The sequence below is a fragment of the Salvia splendens genome, chromosome 3, assembly GCF_004379255.2.
Source record: "Salvia splendens isolate huo1 chromosome 3, SspV2, whole genome shotgun sequence".
Lineage (NCBI taxonomy): Eukaryota > Viridiplantae > Streptophyta > Magnoliopsida > Lamiales > Lamiaceae > Salvia > Salvia splendens.
The window spans coordinates 45,432,073-45,453,559 of record NC_056034.1 but is presented as its reverse complement, the minus strand read 5'-3'; the positions used below and the strand labels follow the sequence as shown (position 1 = coordinate 45,453,559).

Below are 21,487 nucleotides of genomic sequence, written 5' to 3'. Positions count from 1 at the left end.
CGGGGGTTAGCCTCGCCGCGAAGCCTTTGATCACGTGTTTGTACGTTTCTTGAGGGGTTAGAGTTGCCGAGAAATGAAAGGTACCAGCTCTCTAGTTCTTCGAGACTTGTGTCGGACGGATCTACGTGGACGGACGATGTATGTCTCTAAATCATCAATCTCGTTAGTTGCATTGCATGTGTAATTGTTGAATGAAAAATGAGTAAAATCAAGAGAAAATTTGAGTGATTTTGGAGAATGAGGCCATTTTCAAGTGTTGCTGAGAAAATTTATGTGCTGGTGGTATATATACACACGTATTATAAGATCTAGTCACAACCTTGTAATTTAGGGGGAAAAGTCTTCTTTGTAACTATCAAGTAGAAACGTGTTATTTTCATGAGCCCCCTAACATTACTACTAATCTTATTGTTTGAAATGGCCAAATTTCGTCGAGTGATGAAAAAGTACAAAGCATATTCAATGGATTAATCAGCAGTGTCACAATGGGAAATTTTATTTAATTTAACATTAAATAGTCTAGTGAGTAGTTGGTGACTTGGTCGACGTTGTAAACTTGCTAGCGTCAAATTTAAAAGGGAGAAAGAAGTCAGGTTATCTAATTTTGAATTTATCAACTCCAAGAATGTAATCCGCTAACATTTTTTAAGTTACTAACTTGTTAACTTATCAATATAATGTATTAAAAACGTCAACACAATGATACCGAAATGTCAACATAAACTTAATTTGATATTTTAATACGTTATGTTAGACATTGATATTTAAATGTGAACACAAATATGTATTGACATTTTAATGTGATCGTGTTGACATTTTTAATACACCAGACTTAGCAAGTTAGCAATTTAAGAAAAGTTAGCATTTTAACGCACCCCTATTTGATGTGTCGTTACTTAACGTTAATTATATATTTATACATTATTAAAAACTTGAATTAAGATGTTTAAAATCAAGTTTAATTAATAATTTTAAATGTAAATTGAATTTGAACTTAAAGGAAAACTGCAATAAGTAAAGGATCTCATGGAAAATTAAAAAAAATAAGTTGAAAGACGATGATGTTAATACTACTGAATTTTCTAGTAATGATGTGTCTATCAACAGTACCATTAAACTAATATTAACTAATAGCATCCGTCAATACTCCGTTGTTATTGTAGATTTTAATTTTTAGCCTTTTTATTTATTTACGTAGAACCAACCAATTGCAGTAGAAATAAACTTAAAATAACAATAAGCAAATATAAAAGGGTAAATTTTTGAAAAACTAATAAAATTGATAAAATCTGGTGGCTCGCACTTTAAAAAACAGTAAGAATGAAATTTGAATATAGTTTTCAATCACCTATACAAAATGGTATACTTAAAAATAAATCATATTTGACATTTATAGATGTCCCATCGATCAATTTTATTTAAAGAAATATTTTTTAATGAGTTTTGTCTCCTTCTTCACTAATAATATTCCAATCATTTTTTTTATTTTTATCTTATTTTACTAATTGTGTATTAAATAAAAAGATAGAAAAAAGTAGAGAGAATAAAGTAAGAGAGAGAAAAATAAGAGTGAGAAAATTTTCTATGTCCAAAGTCCAAAGGTAGTTGGGCCTTTCTTTTAGATATGAAATTTAAGAAATTAATTTATTAAAGATTAAAGTAAATAAAATAATAAAATAAGAGATGTAACTAAAAAATAAAAGAAAACTGACTCTAACTAGTTTAGACAAACAAAAAAAAATACAAACTTACTATCATAAAATGGACTGCTATCTTAAAATGGACTGAGTACTAATCTTTATTCAAAATTATACTATTATAAAATATCTAAAATAAAAAAAATAACTCTAATATTGCAAGTTTATATACTTCTAGACACATGTTATGTTATAAGTTGAAACACTAGAATGTTATAAAGTAGAACCTGCTAGACAATAAAGAATTAGAGCATCAGCAGTGGCGGAATTCTCACTGGCGTGCATGAATTTCATGGCGGACGTCCGCTATTGTGCGTGGCATGCACGGATACGGAATCCTGTTGAGGAATTCGCAGTTCCGTGGCATTCCGCGGAATTCCGTGAGGACGTCCGCCATTGCGTTGACTCCCACGGACGTTCGCGCGGAATTCACGTTTATTGAATTAAATGTTTTTTTAATTCTATAAATACATCCCGTTAATTGTTTAATTCCGAAAATTGTTTAATTTGTGAATTTGTGAATTTTTTTTTATTGTGGGAAGTCCGTCGTGAATTCTGCGGAAATTCCGTCACTGTGCATTTAGAAGTCCGTATGACTTGGCAGTGCAGTGAGAAGTCCGTATAACGTGACAGAAGTTGTTTTTGGGAATTCCGCGGGGAGCTCGTCGCTACTGCTGATGCTCTTAGGCAGCATCAGCTATCATAAAGGGAAAAATGGCATCTTTGAGTTCAGTAGTCGCCACAACTACAAGAACTGCAAATCCAGCCATTTCTACAGTTGCATCGTCTCCTTTATCTTCCACCTCTTTCACAAGGCTCTCCAAAATCCCATCTTTCAGTCTCTCTGCAGCTCGCAAATCGGGTCTTTTGAAAGCTGTAGCGAACCCATCTTCTGTTTCTGTCGAGATGGATTCGGAACAATCGACGCAGGTGATGATTCCGTTTTACTTTTTCTGATTTGAGATTGAATTGTGATTCGGAAATTTTGATTTTTTGTTTTGGATGTTTTCTTGGAGCAGAACGGCGCCGTATTGCCAGAGTTGCTGGTGAGTTTTTCTTTATCATCTTATTTTCTAAGTGATGATTAATCTGTTGCTGTTGCCATGGTGGCTTGATTGAACCATGTATTTGTATATGCTCAAGTTGTATTTTTTGGCAATTCAGTTTAGAGCCATGAACTTTTTATTGAGATGTTAACAATTTTGGATTTTGTGAACAACAATATACAGACTTAAGTAAAAAGTGTTCTAATTTGAGGGCTGAAAATGTTATAGGAAGAAACTTGTACACATATGATAGTTCTAATTTGAACAAACCAGCTCCAATTGAAAAGACACAGACTTCTTGATCAGTTCCTACCTCTTAGTTGTTTGTAGGTCTAAATATAATCTTCCAAGTGCCTTTTATAGACTGCAATTCTACTATGGAAATAGTCCATTCCCATGGTTTTTGCGGCCGATAAATCTTAATGAAGAAAACAGAGAAAAATTCTCACGAAATTAGAAATAACCGAGAACTGGGTCGAAGATACACCCATGAATCTTCACACCTTGTGTTAGACTCATCCTCAACTCGTTCAGATTGTGAAAAAGTGGTCATTTTGCATTTACTTATCATTTGTTACTTTCGTACTGTTTTCTTCTATTAGGGTTCTGTCCTTTCAGTTTGCCTCAATTATAATTTTGGTTGATTAGTTTAAGAATGGAAAGTATGTTTGATCAACCATTTGGCTACTATTGGTATTTTTGACCATGTATTGCAATATCTCATACTGCTAGCATGTTTGGACAGACTGAATTTATGGTGGATATGACATGTGAGGGCTGTGTAAATTCTGTCAAGAATAAGTTGGAGACTGTTGACGGTGAGGACCTAATAAGTAATGCTGCTGGTATAGCCAGTTACCGTAGTTTCATTCTACAGTTTATGGATGATTTTTTGCTCATTGCTCGACTTGTAGGTGTTAAAAAAGTAGATGTGGACTTAACCAATCAGGTTGTAAGGGTTCTTGGAAATTCACCTGTCAAGATTTTAGCTGAAGCATTGGAGCAGACTGGACGGAAGGCCAGATTAATTGGACAAGGTCTACCTGATGGTAAGCTAAGTTCTGCTTTTTTTTTGCCTCTCTCTCGATACATGGGTGTGGAAGTCTGTCTCCAATAACGTTCATGCTTCAGCTCTTTGGAGTGCTGGTTCATCTGGATGTTCTCTATTCTGGGGGATAATACTTTTCTGAGTTGGAAGGATTATAGAAATATCAGTGAACCTTGTAAACTTGATTCATGGTGCAGATTTTCTAGCATCGGCTGCTGTTGCTGAATTTAAAGGACCATCTATATATGGTGTTGTTCGCATAACCCAAGTTAATATGGAACTGGCTAGGATAGAAGCCAACTTCAGCGGTTTGCCCCCTGGAAAGCACGGTTGGTCGATCAATCAATTTGGTGATCTCACAAAGAGTGCTGCAAGCACTGGTAAAATCTTTAATCCCTCGAAGGATGAAAAAGAGGTAGGTATCATTTCCCTTGTCAATATTAGGTTGATTAACCATAGGTCTGCTCATTCTGCAAATACTTTGGGTTTCATGGCCTTAATTTAACCTGAAAGTATGCTCTTTCAGCCACTGGGTGACCTGGGAACACTGGAAGTCGATGAAAAAGGCGAGGCGTTCTATTCTGGGGTGAAGGAGAAGCTGAGAGTGGCGGACATTATTGGGCGAGCCATAGCAGTGTATGGAAGTGAAGATAAATCAGATGAGGGTATTGCAGCTGCAGTGGTTGCTAGAAGTGCAGGAGTTGGTGAGAACTACAAAAAGCTTTGCACTTGTGATGGCACAACCATTTGGGAAGCAACCAATGCAGATTTTGTTAGCAGCAAAGTTTAAGCTTCATATATTGTACTATGCCTCAACTTTTGTATTTAAATAGATGACGTTGTAAGTACATTACTGAGTGCACCCTCTTACAATAATATCAACAGAAACAACCAATTATCCCTCTTAGTATTGGTACATTTGAATTATCAGTTTAACAAAGAAAAGAGAGAGATATATAAAATTAGATAATAAAAGATGCACAAGATATATTACAATGTAACAACAATAGAGTATTTTGAAGTAAAATACCCTCACCGTAGATGGGAAAACTTGGTTTCCAGTTGAAGGATCTAAAAAGGCAGTAAGATCAACTAGATCATCGATGTTTTAAGTGTAACCCTGTCTCCTCCTCAACCTGTCAGAAAAGATCAAATAAGTGTATGACAGGTATGGGCACCTATTGTTTCCGACAACAGGATGTTGAACTAGTGTAGAATCTGATTCTTGAAAACAACTGGAACTAACATATTGTGAAAAGTCCTCATTTATCAAATGCAAGTGAAATGAATATCAATTGCAACAGGAGAAGCTAGGTTATATGGGATAATTAGATAAAAAGATGCAGAGAAAGAGACCTCGCGAACAGCTGTTCCAACTATATCACCCTTGTCATCATCCAACATCCCAGCCGGTAATTCCAACCGGAACCCTGACCTTCCATGTTCAGATCAAGGAACAGGAATATAAGTTCGTGGTAACTTTTAACAGCTACAAGTTAGAAAAACAAAAATCCAACGCGCTTCCCAAACATGTCTATTCCCTGTCAGATAACTGAAGGATGTAAATATCATTCTCATAACTATAGTTATAATTTAATCATTGCCCTTGTGTGATTACACATAAAAATACAAAAGAATGTGGTTCTGAACTCCTGTCAGTTTAGTGCAAGCACAAACGCATTAATTATGGTTTCACAATGAGATTATACAATACAATCATAAACAGTGATATGCAAACATCAGAAAATATGAACACGATGAGAAACTGAATTGTTTATTTAACAGTACTTGAGAAAGTCTAATAAAGCTCCCTTTGAAAAGCAATATTAATCTAACACTTCCGTTATTACAGAGGAAAACTGTAAATATTGTATAATTCTAACATGCCTCCTTCTAGAAACTTGTGTGTGGAACCTTTTCTGATAAATTGCAGCAGTAAGATTTGAGCACATGACTTGTAGTCTAAACTTCGGCCTAGCTCTAAAATTGTTACAGTTAGCATCTGATGAAGTCATGTTTTTTCTTCAGATAGCACCATCCCTCAATTTGAACAAGTAGTATAACAGTTGTGTCCAAAAATAACGTCATAATATATGTAGATCTACCTCCAACCGATTAATACTACTAAAAATTATGTCATAATATATGCAGATCAAGTTCCAATAAGATGATGTATCTCTACATATATCAAAGGATAGATGTGGGTTCAAAACTTGCTAAAGCCTAGGCATTTGATTTTTTTTTCAAATTTATGTATATCCTTATTTTTGTAAAGAAAAGATTTGATTTCTGAGATTTGATTATAATTTTAGGGCAACTAGTATCACGCCCGTGCGATGCACGAGACATTTTAATTTCTTCATATTTATTTCATTATACGAAATAACATTTGTGAAATGATAAACAAAAGAATATTCGACATCCTTTTACTTTGGATTATATTTTTTCAATCACATTAACCCCACATGGCCACAAGAGTGCGTTTAAATGCTAATTTTTTTTAAATGTCAATACGATCATATTAAAATTTCAACACATATTTGTGTTGACATTTTAATAAACTATCTTGACATTTAAATATCAGACTTAAAATTAAAAATCATTTTAATCCTGTGAAAATATGAATTAACCGTTGAATTATAACTGTAGGAGTAAGTTTACGTTGCAATAATTTAAGATTGCACTGGTGAGACACTTCCTAGTCGAGCTTCATTTCATTGCAATATAGTGACCCTATACACTAAAAACCCAAACCTTGAAACCTAAATTCTAAACCCTTAACTTTAAGATATACTCATCATGACCAACAAATGAGTCAAATATCAATAAAATTCTCCCTCCGCCCCAGTTCAATTTTACTTTGTTGATCACTTATTCTATTTTGGGGGTTTTAGATTTGTATTCGATATCTTACACTGGGTTGGCCTACTTGATAATCCTTACTGATAGTAAATGTTTTTTTTACCTGAATCTTGGCTATAAATCCGATTATATGCTCATATCAAGAAAGTGCAATTTTAATTAAAAAAACATGATGACATTCTGTTTTTTTTATTTGTGAAAATCTATACACATATAAAAGAGAGTTTTGGATCAATAAGAGTCGCTCAATCGATACATTTGAATCATAAACCATAAACACTAAACTCTGAACTCTAAACCATAAATACTAAACCCTAAACCTTATTAGCTTCTAGATTTGAGATCAATTAGAATGACTCGATACACTTGAACCCTAAACCATTAATCATAAACCCTAAAAGCTAAACACTGAACCCTGGATCTAAACCGTTACCTTATGCAGCTGCGCGTTGAACACATAGCGAGCTATTCTTTCGCCTTTTACTAAAGAATACCGTGTGTTCGTCGCAATCCAAGTAGTATACACCATTTTTTGGAGGGTATTTTCACTATAGAAGATCTAAACCGTTACCTTTATCTCAATTATATGGAGATATGTATTAGTATTAATTTTCATAAACTTTCTCACTAACTCTTTCGCCTAATTATCATAAAAACAAAAAAATATTTCCAACTTCTAATTTTATTGAAATATACATAATAATTTATTATTTTCTATTATCATAAAAATATTTAAATATCTTTTGTGATTCAACATTTAAATTCCACAATTAATATTACCCTACATACATTATAAGGAAAAAAAATCTGTCATTATAGCTTTGAATGCTAATCAATTTTTAAATTTAATATTCAGTTTTCTGACCTAATTAGCATACTTAAAACCTGTGTAAAATTCATGGTCCAAACCTGTGATGAGAACTCCATAGCCATCGTCAACCCATGAAGAAGAGCTAAAAGCTCCGCCTCGAAGGTCGACGCAGCTACAAGGGGCGTGCAAAAGGCCCTTAAGAGAGAGCCATCTGAACCACGAACCACTCCCCCACCACAGCCTGTCACGTCGAGGGTTTAGGTTTTAGGCTTAAGGGTTTAGGTTTTAGGGTCACTATATTGCAATGAAATGAAGCTCTAATAGGAAGTGTCTCACCAGTGCAATCTTAAATTATAGCTTTTGATAAACAATATCTTAAATTAATGTTACATTTCATATGCTACAAAGTTGGGGATTTTCAGTCTTTTGGTATATTTTAATAATTTTAAAAAAAATGTTCTTATTTTTCAAATAATTTTATAAAATAATTATTATTGTTGGATATTTAAAATATATCTATATATACATATATAAAATGGTAGTTTTGGAAAAATTTAAAATAATGTTGTTTTAATTAAAAATTATCTATCAATTGAAATTATTTTTATTATTTTTATTATTTGAAAGGTCAAATAATTATAACTCCATATATAAAAGGAGAGTTTTAAACAAATTTAAAATAATGTCATTTTAATTAAAAATTTATATATAAATAAAATTATTTTTATTATTGGAAAGGTCAAATAATTATAACTCATTTACATAAATGTTTAAAACTAAAATACCAGTAACTAATACCCTAAATAGTAAGCTCATTAACAATCCATATTCCTCAATTTTAGTTTTACTCTTATTGTCATCACATTCCATCAAAATGGCGTGAGTAATGGAATGTGATCATGGGGAGCGCTTTGGCTTTTCACTTCTTATAACATTCATTACCTTAATTTTATTATGAGGGAACATCATTTTTGGTCCACGAACTTTGCCAAAGTATCATTTTAGGTCCGTGAACTTTGAAAATATCATTTTAGGTCCGTGAACTTTGAGTTAGTATCATATGAGGTACTTTTTACTATTTCCAAGTTTTTTTGGACGAAAATACCCTCAATACCTTAAAGTGTATATATTTTTAATAAATTTATCATATATTCATATTTTTTATAAATATCTTTACAATATATTTTTGACAAATTTTCTAAATATAATTTGACCTTAAATATTATTAATTAATTTTGTGACATGCAAGTAAAATTGCTTCTTCAATTTTTTATATTATTTTTTTTAAAAATTGAATAAAGAACTTTCTTTAATAATAAAAATTTGAATAAAGATCTTTTTATAAATATCTTTACAATATATTTTTGACAAATTTTCTAAATATAATTAGACCTTCAATATTATCATTTAATTTTGTGACATGCAAGAAAAGATCTTTATTCAATTTTTTATTATTAAAGAAAATTTCTTTATTCAATTTAAAAACAAATTAATATAAAAAATTGAAGAAGACAAAATTAAGTGATAATATTGAAGGTCAAATTATATTTAGAAAATTTATCGTAAAGATATTTATAAAAAATTATGGGTATATGATAAATTTATTAAAAATGTATACACTTTAAGGTATTAAGGGTATTTTCATCAAAAAAAACTTGGAAATAGTAAAAAGCACCTCAAATGATACTAACTCAAAGTTCACGGACCTAAAATGATATTTTCAAAGTTCACAGACCTAAAATGATACTTTGGCAAAGTTCGTGAACCAAAAATGATGTTCCCTCTTTTATTATTTATAGAGATTTAATTTCATGCCTTTTTATATTCTTATTTGTGCCTATAAAAAGTATCAAGTTGTATATGGATTACACACCAATAAAAGTAGGGCTGGCAAGTCGTGCGGATTGGGTCGTTATCGGGTCAACCTGATAATGACCCAACCCAATAAGGCCTAACCTAAACCCGACCTGTTAAGGAAACTGTAAATCCGAACACGAACCCGACCTGCTACCTTCAAATCCGAACACGACCCGCACCCGACACGAACCCGTTATCGACACGATATAATATGGGTTGACACGACACGATAACAACCCGAACCTGATATTACACGATTAAAACCTAATATTACACGATTAAACCTTAATTTTTAACCTAATTTACACAATTAAAATTCGTTTTATACTATTTAAACCTAATTTATAAGAAATTAAAACATTAAAGTAATATATATTTTCTAAAATAATAATAAAAATAATAATAAAAAAAATAATATTTCTTAATGGGTTACCCGTATCCGACCCGCATCCGACCCGAACCCAACCCGAAATTATCGGGTTCTTAATGGGTCAACCCGATAAGGACACGGATCCAATAAGACTTGACCCCAACCCAATAATTTCGTGCGGATTCGTGTCGGATTATCGTGTCGTGTCGAAAATTGTCAGCCCTAAATAAAAGCATTCTCCCTCATCTATCAAACTCTTGACATTTTTTTGTGTATTTTAGGACCACTATATTGCTTGATTCTCGGAGCTTCATCAACTTTGTCGGTGCTTACAACAACATAATTTGTCTTGTGGAAAGAAGTCTTCTCTCGATGCAATTATGGACAAAAGTTATAAAACTGCATTGTTTTGTTCTTTTTCTTTTTTTCATATCTTGATTATAGTGTATATTTATTAAAAAATAAACATCAGACATTGTGAGTGTTGAGAATTCAAGAGAAAAGATTTATATGGATGAGTATTGTCCATTTAAACACATAATATATAATTGCGAGAATTAATGTGGCAACCACAAATTTTTTATTTGACTTTTGGGATGATTTGCACATATAAGAGCCATAGTTATTATTTCGAAATAAATTAACTACAATTCAAATACTCCTAATTAAATGATATGGTTAGATATCAATATTCCAAGCGTTTTTTTTATAAAATGGCCGAATAATCTAATTTAACTAACTTATTCATATAAAAGGCGAGTTTTAGGGTAATTACTATATGGGTTTAAAATTATAATTATATTTAGTATTAATAAACATGTATAATAGTTTATATAAATTCTGGAATACATAATGTAAAGGGAAAATTTATTTAAATACATAAAAAATCGATATCATTTTAATACAAAGTCAGATTTAATGATTCTTAAAACCTTAGGAAGCTATTTCACCTCCAATTTTATTTGATTTTATAACTTTAGGGTAGATAGAATAAATGGCTAAAAGTGAGTAACTATTTTAGAGTTATAACAAAAGTTTTCTTGATTATGTCTTATTTATCGGAATTCCAGTTTTAATATGCTTTCAACGATAAAAAAATTCTATATCAAACTGATATTATCCCTAAAAAGAAAAAAAAAGTTATATCCTACGACTGATCCACTTTCGCATGTCCGATTTTTAATTATTGTAGGAGTTTGTGTCACAAATTAATTCACAATTAGTTGTAGAAAAGTTTATATCACTAACTATTCTCGATTGCAAAAGTTAATACCATTGCACATATTTGAGAATTTAATAAAATAAAATTTTGAATGTTCATTATAGAAATAAAGCCAATTTAAATACAAAGTTAATCTAATATAAGATGCTCGTTGTCCTCATCAGAGTCCTCCTCTGTTCCTCGTCCACTCAAATCAGGTATGTCACTCTCTTTCTGGCTTTCTATCCATTATCTAAATTTCTACCTGAATATAGTAAAATCTCATAAATTTTTTCAACAACAAATTTAGGAAGAACAAGAAAAAATTGCACGAACCCATTCACATTTGGCATGCGATCTCTAATAACGCAAACCGAAATTTAAGAGAGAGAGAAGAAGTTTTTACAATCCAGAGAATCATTATGCACACAAAAGCTACGAAGGTCGAAGGAAAAGCACATCAAATTTCACTTGTAATTACACTGCAAAAATAAAATTCGAGATGAAATACATAAATCAATGCAAAGCTTTGATGTTGCTAATAGGCAATGAAATGAAATATTTGATTGCTGGTATTTATAGGGATTTGCATAAGAGTCTTCATTTCAATTAATCATTCTTATTTCTATGTAAATTCTTATGAGTCTGTTCATTGTCTGTTAGGCTTATAAATAATCAATGGCAATAATCATTATAATAAGCACAATTTAATATGACGGCCGTTTTTAAATAATCAATGGCAATTATCAATGGCATAATGATTATAAAACGCACAACTTAATGCTCTTAATTAATTGGCTCTCCTAATAATATCATTATTTGTGTGATTAGCCGGCCGTAAAAAAATTGCTTAGTGATACAAATGAAGCTTGCCCCTCTACTTCTTCCTATAGGCATAAGTAACGCCTCAGCTTTTCTTATTTGCATTTATCTCCCTTGCACAAAATTATTATTCAAAACGTCCTAAAACTCAACTTTTATATATGTATAGATATGTAAATCTTCCGTCTGCAGCAAAGTGTTCGATGAAACGCCTCCATCATTTGAATTCATGATTTAGAATAAGTAAGACTTTCACAATTCATATAAAACTTTATATTTTAAAAATTAATTAAAATTTTCTAACGATAAAATAAGACAATATGACTTAATTTACAGACTTCGATTATATGTATATATTCTTTTTAAAATTAAATAAGATATTTATTTACAAAAATTATACTTTTAATAGCACATGTATAATAATTTTCGCTAATTAAAAGGTATTACTCGTATGTTGTTGTGTTAAAATGTCTTATTTTGTTTAGAAAAAAAGCGTACTTGATTTTAAGCAATTAAAGTCATATTTATTATTACCAATAGTCATATTTATATTTATAATTGATATATATGATTGTTCATATTTATTATTTTATTTTAATAAACATATTTGACTTTTAGTGATATCTTATCTTAGCTTGCTAATCTTAGCTTACTAATCTAAAGTGTCAGTATGGTAAAAAGATAATTTTATCCTTTTTGGAGGGAAATGAGAAGCTGACTGTGTATTTAATTTCATTTACGTATATCACTATTAATATTTTAAATAATTGTATATTTCAGATACTATAACATTTTCCCACTGTGTATTATGTAAATTATTTACAAAAATAACGACTACTACTATTAAATAACTATCATACTATTGCATAAATAAATAGTATTATACATCAATAACTAAGCTCGCTAATAATAATAACAACATAATAGTAATATTTGTTAGAATGGAAGATTCTATCAAATCAACCGGGAGGATTTGTAGGAATCAATTAAGAGGATTTGCAGTATAATTGTCATAGAATAGATTAATCCCATTTACTCTAGATTGGGAACCTTCCTTCTGTACAAATGTATTGAGCCTCTATAAAAGAGGAGTTTTGTACAATGAATAAAATCAACATAGTAGAGTAATATTCTCCATGTTTTTTATCCTTGTACTGTTTGACATGGAATCAAGAGCAGGATTTCTGTGACTCAGAGAAATCTCATCATCGTCTATATCTTTTCTCGACCAATTGTAACCAAAACCTGTGAAAACCAGCAAAGAAAAGAATGTCAGGATCTGATGAAGCCAAACAAATCACCAACAAAGCTGAAACAGATGAGTTTGCAAGGATGTTTGCAAACTTCATGCGCAATAGTTTTGCCAAGACAAACACCATAGTGACCACCAACCAGAATCCACTACCACCGCTAGAAATCGTGGTGGATACTAGGCCGTTGGATATCAGGCTCAAGTTGAACAACGAGAATTACTCGTTGTGGGTTGTATTCATAGAGAGAACCATCAGCGGCAGGGGAATGATCTCCCACATCACCGGGCATCCTTCCCCCCATCGAAGACAGATCCGACCTTTGCACGGTGGCAACAGGCGGACCACTGTGTCTTCACGTGGTTGGTTCAAAACATTGAACCAAAACTCATAAGCCGAATATCCAAACACGCAAGAACTAGGGATGTGTGGAAAAAGTCTGGCGGTGACCTACTCTAGTGGCGGCGATAGGATACAAGTCTACGACCTCCGCCGCCGCGCGGGTAACCTGAAACAGAAAGGAGAAACTTTAGAATAGATCTGGACTCAATTACAGGAACTATGGCTCGCCATCGACCAAAAATCCCCAAATCCGATGTAGTATCAGGAAGAAGTCGAGATCTACGATGAAAGAACACAAGAAGATAGGGTGTATCAATTACTCACTGCCCTAGATGACAAATACGAAAACACAAAAAGGGAAATTCTCAAGATGGATCTGTTTCCATCATTGGATGAAGCGTATGCCACAATAAGGAGGGAGGATGCAAGGATGAGCGTCTTACAACCTGCCTACAACGAAGAAAAGAACTCGCTGCATGGAGTAGGTGCCGCCCTGGCAGTGCGACCCCAACCGCCTCAATCACAAAGGAGCTGCGGCGGCGGCAATGGCTGGAATCAGCGAATGGATGAAGACCGATCGAAGATGGTGTGTTCGGTGTGTGACCGGAAAAAACATACCAAGGAGACTTGCTCCGAGATGGTGGGTTTCTCGGAGTGGTGGGAAGCCAAGTACGACCGGCCACCGCCACCGAGCTCGAATCGAGGACGACAACCGGCACCGGGGAGAGGCGGTGGGCGCGCAGCCGTTACAGTGTCCGGAGACGGAGCGCCCGCTACCAGTGGGGGCAACACTGAGGCCGCATCAACCCGGGGTAGTAACGGAGACCGGCGCCCGACTAAGGAGGTGAACGGAGGAACAACCAGTGCAAATATGGCAAGTAGAGGAATAACTCATACAAAATGTATCACATTTGTTTCATATTAGTACAAAAAGTTTATAGTTGACATAAATCATACAAAAAAGTTTCATTCGTGTTTCAGTTTAGTACATTCCGTTATATGTGTTTAAACGGCATTAACTCTTTGTCTATGCGGAATACAAAATGTTTCGTCATTGTTTCATGTTGGCACAAAAAGTTTTATGACTGTTTCATATTGGTACAAAAAATTTTATCATTGTTTTATAGTTTGTACATCATATAAGTAAAAAGTTATCACCGTTTAAACATATATAACGGAATGTATTAACCTCAAACACGAATGAAACTTTTTGTATGATTTATGTCAACTTTTAACTTTTTGTATAATATGAAATAAAGGTGATACATTTTGTATGAGTTATGTATTTACCCCGGCGGCGGCTTGTATTGGAGGTAAATTAGGGCTTGAGGCAATTTTGCACTCAAGTCCTTCCAATTTTTATAAACCATATATTGTACCCCATTTTTTACCACCAGGCCCTAAAGTTGTGCAAGCATTGCAAACTGACCCCAATAGTTCAGAAAATTCCAATCAGACGCCATTTTGTCAAGAAATGGGCAATGTTAGCCCTATTTCTAGTAAAAATCATTTTGAAATTCTAGGTAACTTATCGACTGCATGTGCAATATCCACAAATTGTGAGGAAAAAAATGACATGTGGATTTTTTATTGTGGGGCAACGGATACAATGACCTACGATGCCTCGGACATCACCAATCATACAAAACCAAGAAAGGCATACATTCAGACAACCAGTGGAGATGTGTCAACTGTTGAAGGGGCTGGGACAGTAAACATATCATCAACGTTAAAATTATCGAACTGCCTTTATGTTCCGTCTTTGTCGCATAAATTATTGTCAATTAGCCATGTCACCCGGGAATTGAATTGCTCCTTGCTAATGCAGCCTAATTTTTGCTTATTACAGGACGAAGGAGATTATTGGACATGGCACTGAGAGGGACGGGTTGTACTATGTCGACGAGATAGCTCAAAAAGGAACCGCATTGCTGACTCACGGGTCTGGAAATCGAGAAGCTTAGTCGAGGCCCCGTCGCCTAGGTCACCCTTCTGCAAGTTATTTAAATTTGTTATTTCCCAATTTTTCCCAGAATTTGCATTATGAAACCTGTACTTTGGCCAAAAGCCATAGACAATCTTGCCAGTTGAGTAATACACGAGTTGAGACTTTGTTTTCTGTGGTACATTCTGATATATGGGGGCCTGCACCAGTACTAGGGGTCAAGTGTTTCGATATTTTTGCTTCTTGTAGATGATTGCACTCGTATGGTATGGGTTTATTTTATGAAGCATAAATCTGAAGTCGTATCCCATTTTATACACATTTATAAAATTGTGCAAAATCAGTACCAAAAAAATATCCAAACTCTTCGATCTGACAATGGGGGAATTCGTCAATTCGAGTATGAAAGCCTTCTGTAGTGATAATGGGGTAGTTCATCAAACAACATGTCCTCACACCCCTGAACAAAACGGTGTGGCCAGAAGAAAAAACCGTATCCTCTTTGAAATGACTAGAGCAATGCTTTTTGAGTCCCATGCACCAAAACATTTCTGCCTGAAGCACTAGCCACTGCAGCCTACCTAGTGAACCGTTTGCCCACACGAACCTTAGGATTTAAAAGCCCGTTTGAAGTTCTTTCAACTCAAACTCAAATTCCGCAAGCTTTGACCCTCCGACCTAGGATCTTCGGGAGCTCAGTTTTTGTCCATATCTCGAAACATGAACGAACAAAACTCTCCCCATGTGCCATGAAATGTATCTTTGTAGGGTATGGGGTGAATCAAAAGGGGTACCGGTGCTATGACCCCAAAACCAAACGAATCCATGTCACTTTGAATTGTAACTTCTTGGAGTCGGAATATTTTTCCCACCACCTTAGTGGTCAAGGGGAGAGTGATAGTGACAATGAAAGGAGAGAAGGGGAGAGTAGAAATCGTGACCGACTAAGTTCGTTTCCATTACCAAGCTACCTCACCGCAGACCTATCCGAGAAGGTTGTCAGAACCACCGAGCAGGTCTCAGTGGAACAGCCCGGCCATCTCAGTGTCCCGACTCAAGATCCTCCCCTGATATCCAATGTAAGTATTCTCCCCGCCTCTGATATTGATGATTCGCCTGTAACTGCTAGTACCGAGACAGGGGGAGATGAGCCACCAGAGTTGAGTGTGAACAACCCATAAATGAGGATACGTCCGTTGATGGGGATACTGGACGGTACGTGTTACCGCCTCGGTCAAAAAGAGGAGTTCCTTCGAAAAGGTATTCCCCAGAAAAAATTGGCAAAAACACCCGCTATGTGATAGCAAGCAGTGCCGTCAGTCATTTGTCTGAGATGACGCGTGCATTTGAAGCTGCACTTTGTGAAGAGGAAGAGATACCATATTCAGCTGAGGAGGCTATAAAACACAAACAGTGGAGGGCAGCCATGCAGAAAGAAATGGATGCTCTAGCTCGGAATCAGACGTCGGACAAGAGCAAGTTACCAGAAGGTGTAAGACCAGTGGGGTGTAGATAGGTGTTCACAATCAAGAGGAGGCCAAATGGATCCATTGAAAGGTATAAAGCACGACTGGTGGCGAAGGGGTATACTCAGACGTATGGTGTGGATTATGCAGAGACTTTTTCACCAGTCGTGAAGATGAACACAATACGAGTTCTTCTGTCAGTAGCCTCTAATTGGAATTGGCCACTTTACCAGTTCAATGTCACGAATGCCTTCTTACACGGAGAATTGAAGAAAATGGTATATATGGAAGAAAAAATGATCAATACAAAAATTGATTTCAATACAAAATCCAGACCAAATCCTGACAATGAGATTTGGTAATCTAATGGTCAATAATTAAATAAAAACACGGAGGGTCATTATAAAGTAGTTTTAGGTCATATTATAAAATTCGGGTTTGAGGTCATGTTAAGACCATTTTATGTCATCATTACTATAATGACGTAAAAATAAGCTTATGATGACTTAAAAATGACCTTTGTATGCTTGGTTCTGCATTTTTGTATTAAGAATGGGTTCCACCAGAGTCATTTAGATCATACCTTATTCATCAAAAGACATGAAGGGAAAATAACGTGCCTCATCATATATGTAGATGGCATGATTATCACAAGCAACGATACTGAGAGTGGCCGACATTATTGGACGAGCCATAGCGGTGTATGGAAGTGAAGATAAATCAGATGAGGGTATTGCAGCTGCAGTGGTTGCTAGAAGTACGGGAGTTGGTGAGAACTACAAAAAGCTTTGCACTTGTGATGGCACAACCATTTGGGAAGCAACCAATGCAGATTTTGTTTGCAGCTAAGGTTCATATATTGTAGTATGTCTCAAGGCATCAACTTGGTCTTAAATATATGATGTTGGTAATACATTATAATACTAGCAACAGAAACAACCAATTATTCGTAAATGTTTTCCTGGACCACAATCAACTTCCCTCTTACTCTTGGTACATTTCATCCTGAGCTGAGTACTCACATCTTGTAATCTCCCTATGTTCTTCGAGCCACAATCATTGAAAATGGTGTGCTTTTTTCGACCTTGGGCATTAGCCTAGATATAAATCTACGAACCATGTGAAACATCTGCTCGCTCAATCTCTGTGGCGGATCAAACCATCTCTCTTGGCCATTTCGTAAAGGGCAATGGCTGTCAGGACTTTTGCATCAGCAGTTTTACGCCACAGATCTCGATAGGGAACTACACGCACCTGGATCAGCTCTCCGTGATCTCGAAGACCTGTTTCTTTCCCCTGTAGTTGTCTTATAATCTCTTTGTCCACACTTCCTCTGTATAGAAACAGACCAATGCCTTCATCACATCCGCCCTGGTATTTGAAACATCAGTTTAACAAAGAAAAGAGAGAAATATAAAAATATCACAATGTAACAAGGGAGTATTTCTGAAGTAAAATAAATAAAATATCCTCACTGGAGATGGGAATACTTGGTTTCCAGTTGAAGTATCTAAAAAGGCAGTAAGATCAACTAGATCATCGATGTTTAAGTGCAACCCTGTCTCCTCCTCAACCTGTCAGAAAGATAAATGAGTGTATGACAGGTATTCGCACCTATTGTTCTTGAAAACAAGACAATGAACTAGTGCAGAATCTTATTCTTGAAAACAATTGGAACTAACATATTGTGACAAGTCCTCAGTTATATATGCAAGTGAAGTGAAAATCAGTTGCAACAGAAAAAGCTAGGTTATATGAGATAAATAGTAGTAGCATAAAAGATGCAGAGAAAGAGACCTCGCGAACAGCTGTTCCAACTATATCACCCTTGTCATCATCCAACATCCCAGCTGGTAATTCCAACATAAGCTTTCCAACAGGAACCCTAACCTTACATGTTCGAAGAAGTTGATCAAGGAACAGGAGATATAAGTTCATGGTAACGTTTAACTGCTTAGAAGTTAGAACAACAAAAATAATTAAACTACCTGCTCAGTCAGCACTGCATATGTCTCTCCATCTGAATCTAAAAGGATGAGCACTGCAACAGCTGGTCCTCGTGCAAAAACTATTCCTGGAACCTATCCATTTATGTACAATAGATTATCTATTAGCTTAACAAATAGAGAATCACTCTACACTACACAAAAATATTTAGTTTTAGAAGAAATTATCTCCAGCTTCACCCGTTCTGCCCAAACTTCCTACTTCCCACCATCCTGGGATTAGATTACTGAGAAGCATTTTTCTAGGAGGTATGAGTAAGATATCGTTCAATCAATTGTTCTCCGTCAAATAATCCATTTACCAACTTCACTCAACGCATACGGAAAAAAGTGAAAAGTAAAGAAAGAAGTGTAAAGGTAAAACAATATAGTATTTGAACACTAAGGAGCATTAGTCAAGAAAAACTTGTTACAGGGACATGGGGTACCTTATTCCCTGATTGTTTATGAACTATATCGGCTTTGAACTTCAAAAATCCAACGCGCTTCCCAAACATGTCAATTCCCTGTCATCAACAATTAAAAGAACTCGGATAACTTAAGGATGTAAATATCATTCACATGACAAAGTTTGTGATACCAGCTATGGTTATAATTTAATCATTGCCCTTGTGTGATTACTCATAAAATACAAAAGAATGTGGTTCTGAACTCTTGTCAGTTCAGTGCAAGCACAAATACATTAATTATGGTTTCACGATGAGATTATACAACATAAACAGTGATATGCTTATATAGCCCGGCAAACATCAGAAAATATAGATGACAAGTAACTGAATTTTTTATTTATAAGTATTTGAGACAGTCTAATATAGCAATATGAATCTAACACTTCAGTTATCACAGAGGAAAACTGTAAACATTGTATAATTGAAACATGCCTCCTTTGCCGGTATAGAAACTTATGTGTGGAACCTTTTCTGATAAATTGCAGCAGTAAGATTTGAGTACATGACTTGTAGTCTGAACTTTGGCATATCTCTAAAATTGTCACAGTTTGCATCTGATGAAAGTGAAGGTTATTCTACAGATAGCACCACCCTAAATTAGAATATAGGTTAGGTTGTTCTACTGGAATCTTTTCATATTGCTCCAAAACGTATTAGATATAATTAATTAGGAAATTCTTAATACACCAAGAAAAGTAATAGCCTCAATCTGATGGATTTAGATCTTTTACAAACCTGAATGATGACCTGTCTTAAATACATGTCTCCATTAGAAAGCAGTCCATTTTCTGTTTGAATGTTTTTCAACCATTGTTTGAATAAAGAACATTCTATGGCATTCCTGCAACAAATATAGACTCACTAAAATCAGACAACCAGGTAACGCACTGATGCAGCATTTCTACACACCTCATTCTCATTTTATAGAACATGAACAAGAGGAAAAATACTAAGATATTAATAAAATGCAATTTCAAAATCAAGTGGTACTTCAACAATTCTGACAGCAAAGAATGCTGCTAAGTGCAAGTGATGCTAGCTTATGGAGTACTATAAACTAACAAAAGTTCAGCATCTAAACATAAACCATAAAACACATCATCAGCTATATGAGTTCCTTTAACTTCAAATGACAACTCGATCCTCCAACCTTTCCTTTTACTATCCTACATAAGGGGATGTTTTATTAGAAATCAGAATTGAAATGAGCATGTGATTATGGCCTACAAAGAAACTAAAAAAAGGTGTGTATCTGTTCTCATATTCTTTTTTGCAACTTCATACATTTAGCTAGAAACATTGAAAAAGAAAAGCAAAATTTTCAGACAAATATTACTGGTACATTCCCAGCCATATTTCCCCCCTTCGACATATCCTAACCTTTCATTAACATACACTGATAGACGTTGCTTTTCTGCTGGGAAAAGTAAGAACATCATAAAGAGATGGTAGAGTACAAATTTAAACAATGTCAAATTACAAATGCTATTATGAATTTTCACCATCTATTAACAAGATTACAATACGAAGTGCAAGTATGCATAGAGATAATCAAGGTTGGAACTTGAAAACTCTCCCTATTATTTCAACATAGCATATTCATCATTTGACAATGGCTTCATAACGAATTCATGATATGGCATAATTCGAATCAGTAACAGCTCAACGCTGAGACGTAAATTAAGATCTGCCGATATAAATCAAAATCACAGGTTCACAACAAATTGAGCTGGAGATACTAGAATTACAGTGAAAATATGCCTGAAATCTGAGTCGGAGACACCGGCGGCAGCTACGACGGTGACAGTGTGGTCGAGTTGAGGCGTGAGGGTGATCGCATGAGTGAGTTCGGAGGCGGTCGAGTCGGTGGTCATATTCGAAGCGAGAATTCGAGTAGCTTTATGAAGAGGGCGAGTTGGAAAATGAGCTGACTCAGTGCGTAAGGGTTCGATGGCAGCTGAGTGGATGCGCCGGGAAACTGCCAATAGAAGCGGTTGGGGAAGAAGCAAAAGTGCTCGCATTTTCGTACCAATTTTTGGGGAAAATAGTCATCTTTGATTACTTTACATAAAAATTAATGTCCCTCAAAAATAGTCTCACACGCATGTAATGTCTTCTATCTTAATATTAATCCAAACTAATAAGGAGTAAACAAAGATAAAGGTAAGGAACAAACTCCTAATCCTCAATTTTTTACATAAAACACCTGCACAAAATAATCTCTAATTAGGAGTACTAGCAAGTAACAAAACAGTCTAAATCATTCTCCATCACCTAACAAGTAAAATACTGGTAACTTAAATACTCATAATCAA

General features: G+C 34.7%; 2 protein-coding genes and 1 non-coding gene across 6 annotated transcripts; 2 read left to right on the top strand and 1 right to left on the bottom strand.

Annotated features, from left to right (window-relative positions):
• The first annotated feature begins 2,394 nt into the window (after positions 1–2,394).
• Positions 2,395–17,617, top strand: LOC121796403 (copper chaperone for superoxide dismutase, chloroplastic/cytosolic-like). Of its 2 annotated transcripts, XM_042195269.1 has the most exons (7): positions 2,395–2,627; positions 2,717–2,743; positions 3,489–3,561; positions 3,658–3,792; positions 3,989–4,206; positions 4,318–4,590; positions 17,576–17,617. In XM_042195269.1, exons 1-6 carry the CDS (start codon positions 2,412–2,414, stop codon positions 4,579–4,581), a joined length of 933 nt encoding a protein of 310 aa, XP_042051203.1. In that variant the 5' UTR covers positions 2,395–2,411; the 3' UTR covers positions 4,582–4,590; positions 17,576–17,617. The 2 variants fall into 2 exon arrangements, with proteins under 2 accessions (XP_042051203.1, XP_042051202.1); XM_042195268.1 differs by lacking the exon at positions 17,576–17,617 and having other exon boundaries at positions 4,318–4,698.
• Positions 7,094–7,213, top strand: LOC121797525. Its single transcript, XR_006049889.1, has one exon. It is a non-coding gene; the product is annotated as a U5 spliceosomal RNA (small nuclear RNA).
• LOC121796402 (nudix hydrolase 14, chloroplastic-like) lies at positions 17,585–21,245 on the bottom strand. Of its 3 annotated transcripts, none has more exons than XM_042195266.1 (7): positions 20,934–21,245; positions 19,908–20,013; positions 19,152–19,229; positions 18,706–18,798; positions 18,515–18,607; positions 18,208–18,291; positions 17,585–18,088 (listed from the first exon to the last, which is right to left on the bottom strand). In XM_042195266.1, the coding sequence occupies exons 1-7, from the start codon at positions 21,191–21,193 to the stop codon at positions 17,855–17,857; spliced, it is 948 nt and encodes a 315-aa protein (XP_042051200.1). In that variant the 5' UTR covers positions 21,194–21,245; the 3' UTR covers positions 17,585–17,854. The 3 variants fall into 3 exon arrangements, with proteins under 3 accessions (XP_042051200.1, XP_042051199.1, XP_042051201.1); XM_042195265.1 differs by having other exon boundaries at positions 18,193–18,291; positions 20,934–21,244; XM_042195267.1 differs by having other exon boundaries at positions 18,193–18,291; positions 20,921–21,074.
• Positions 21,246–21,487: the final 242 nt, after the last annotated feature.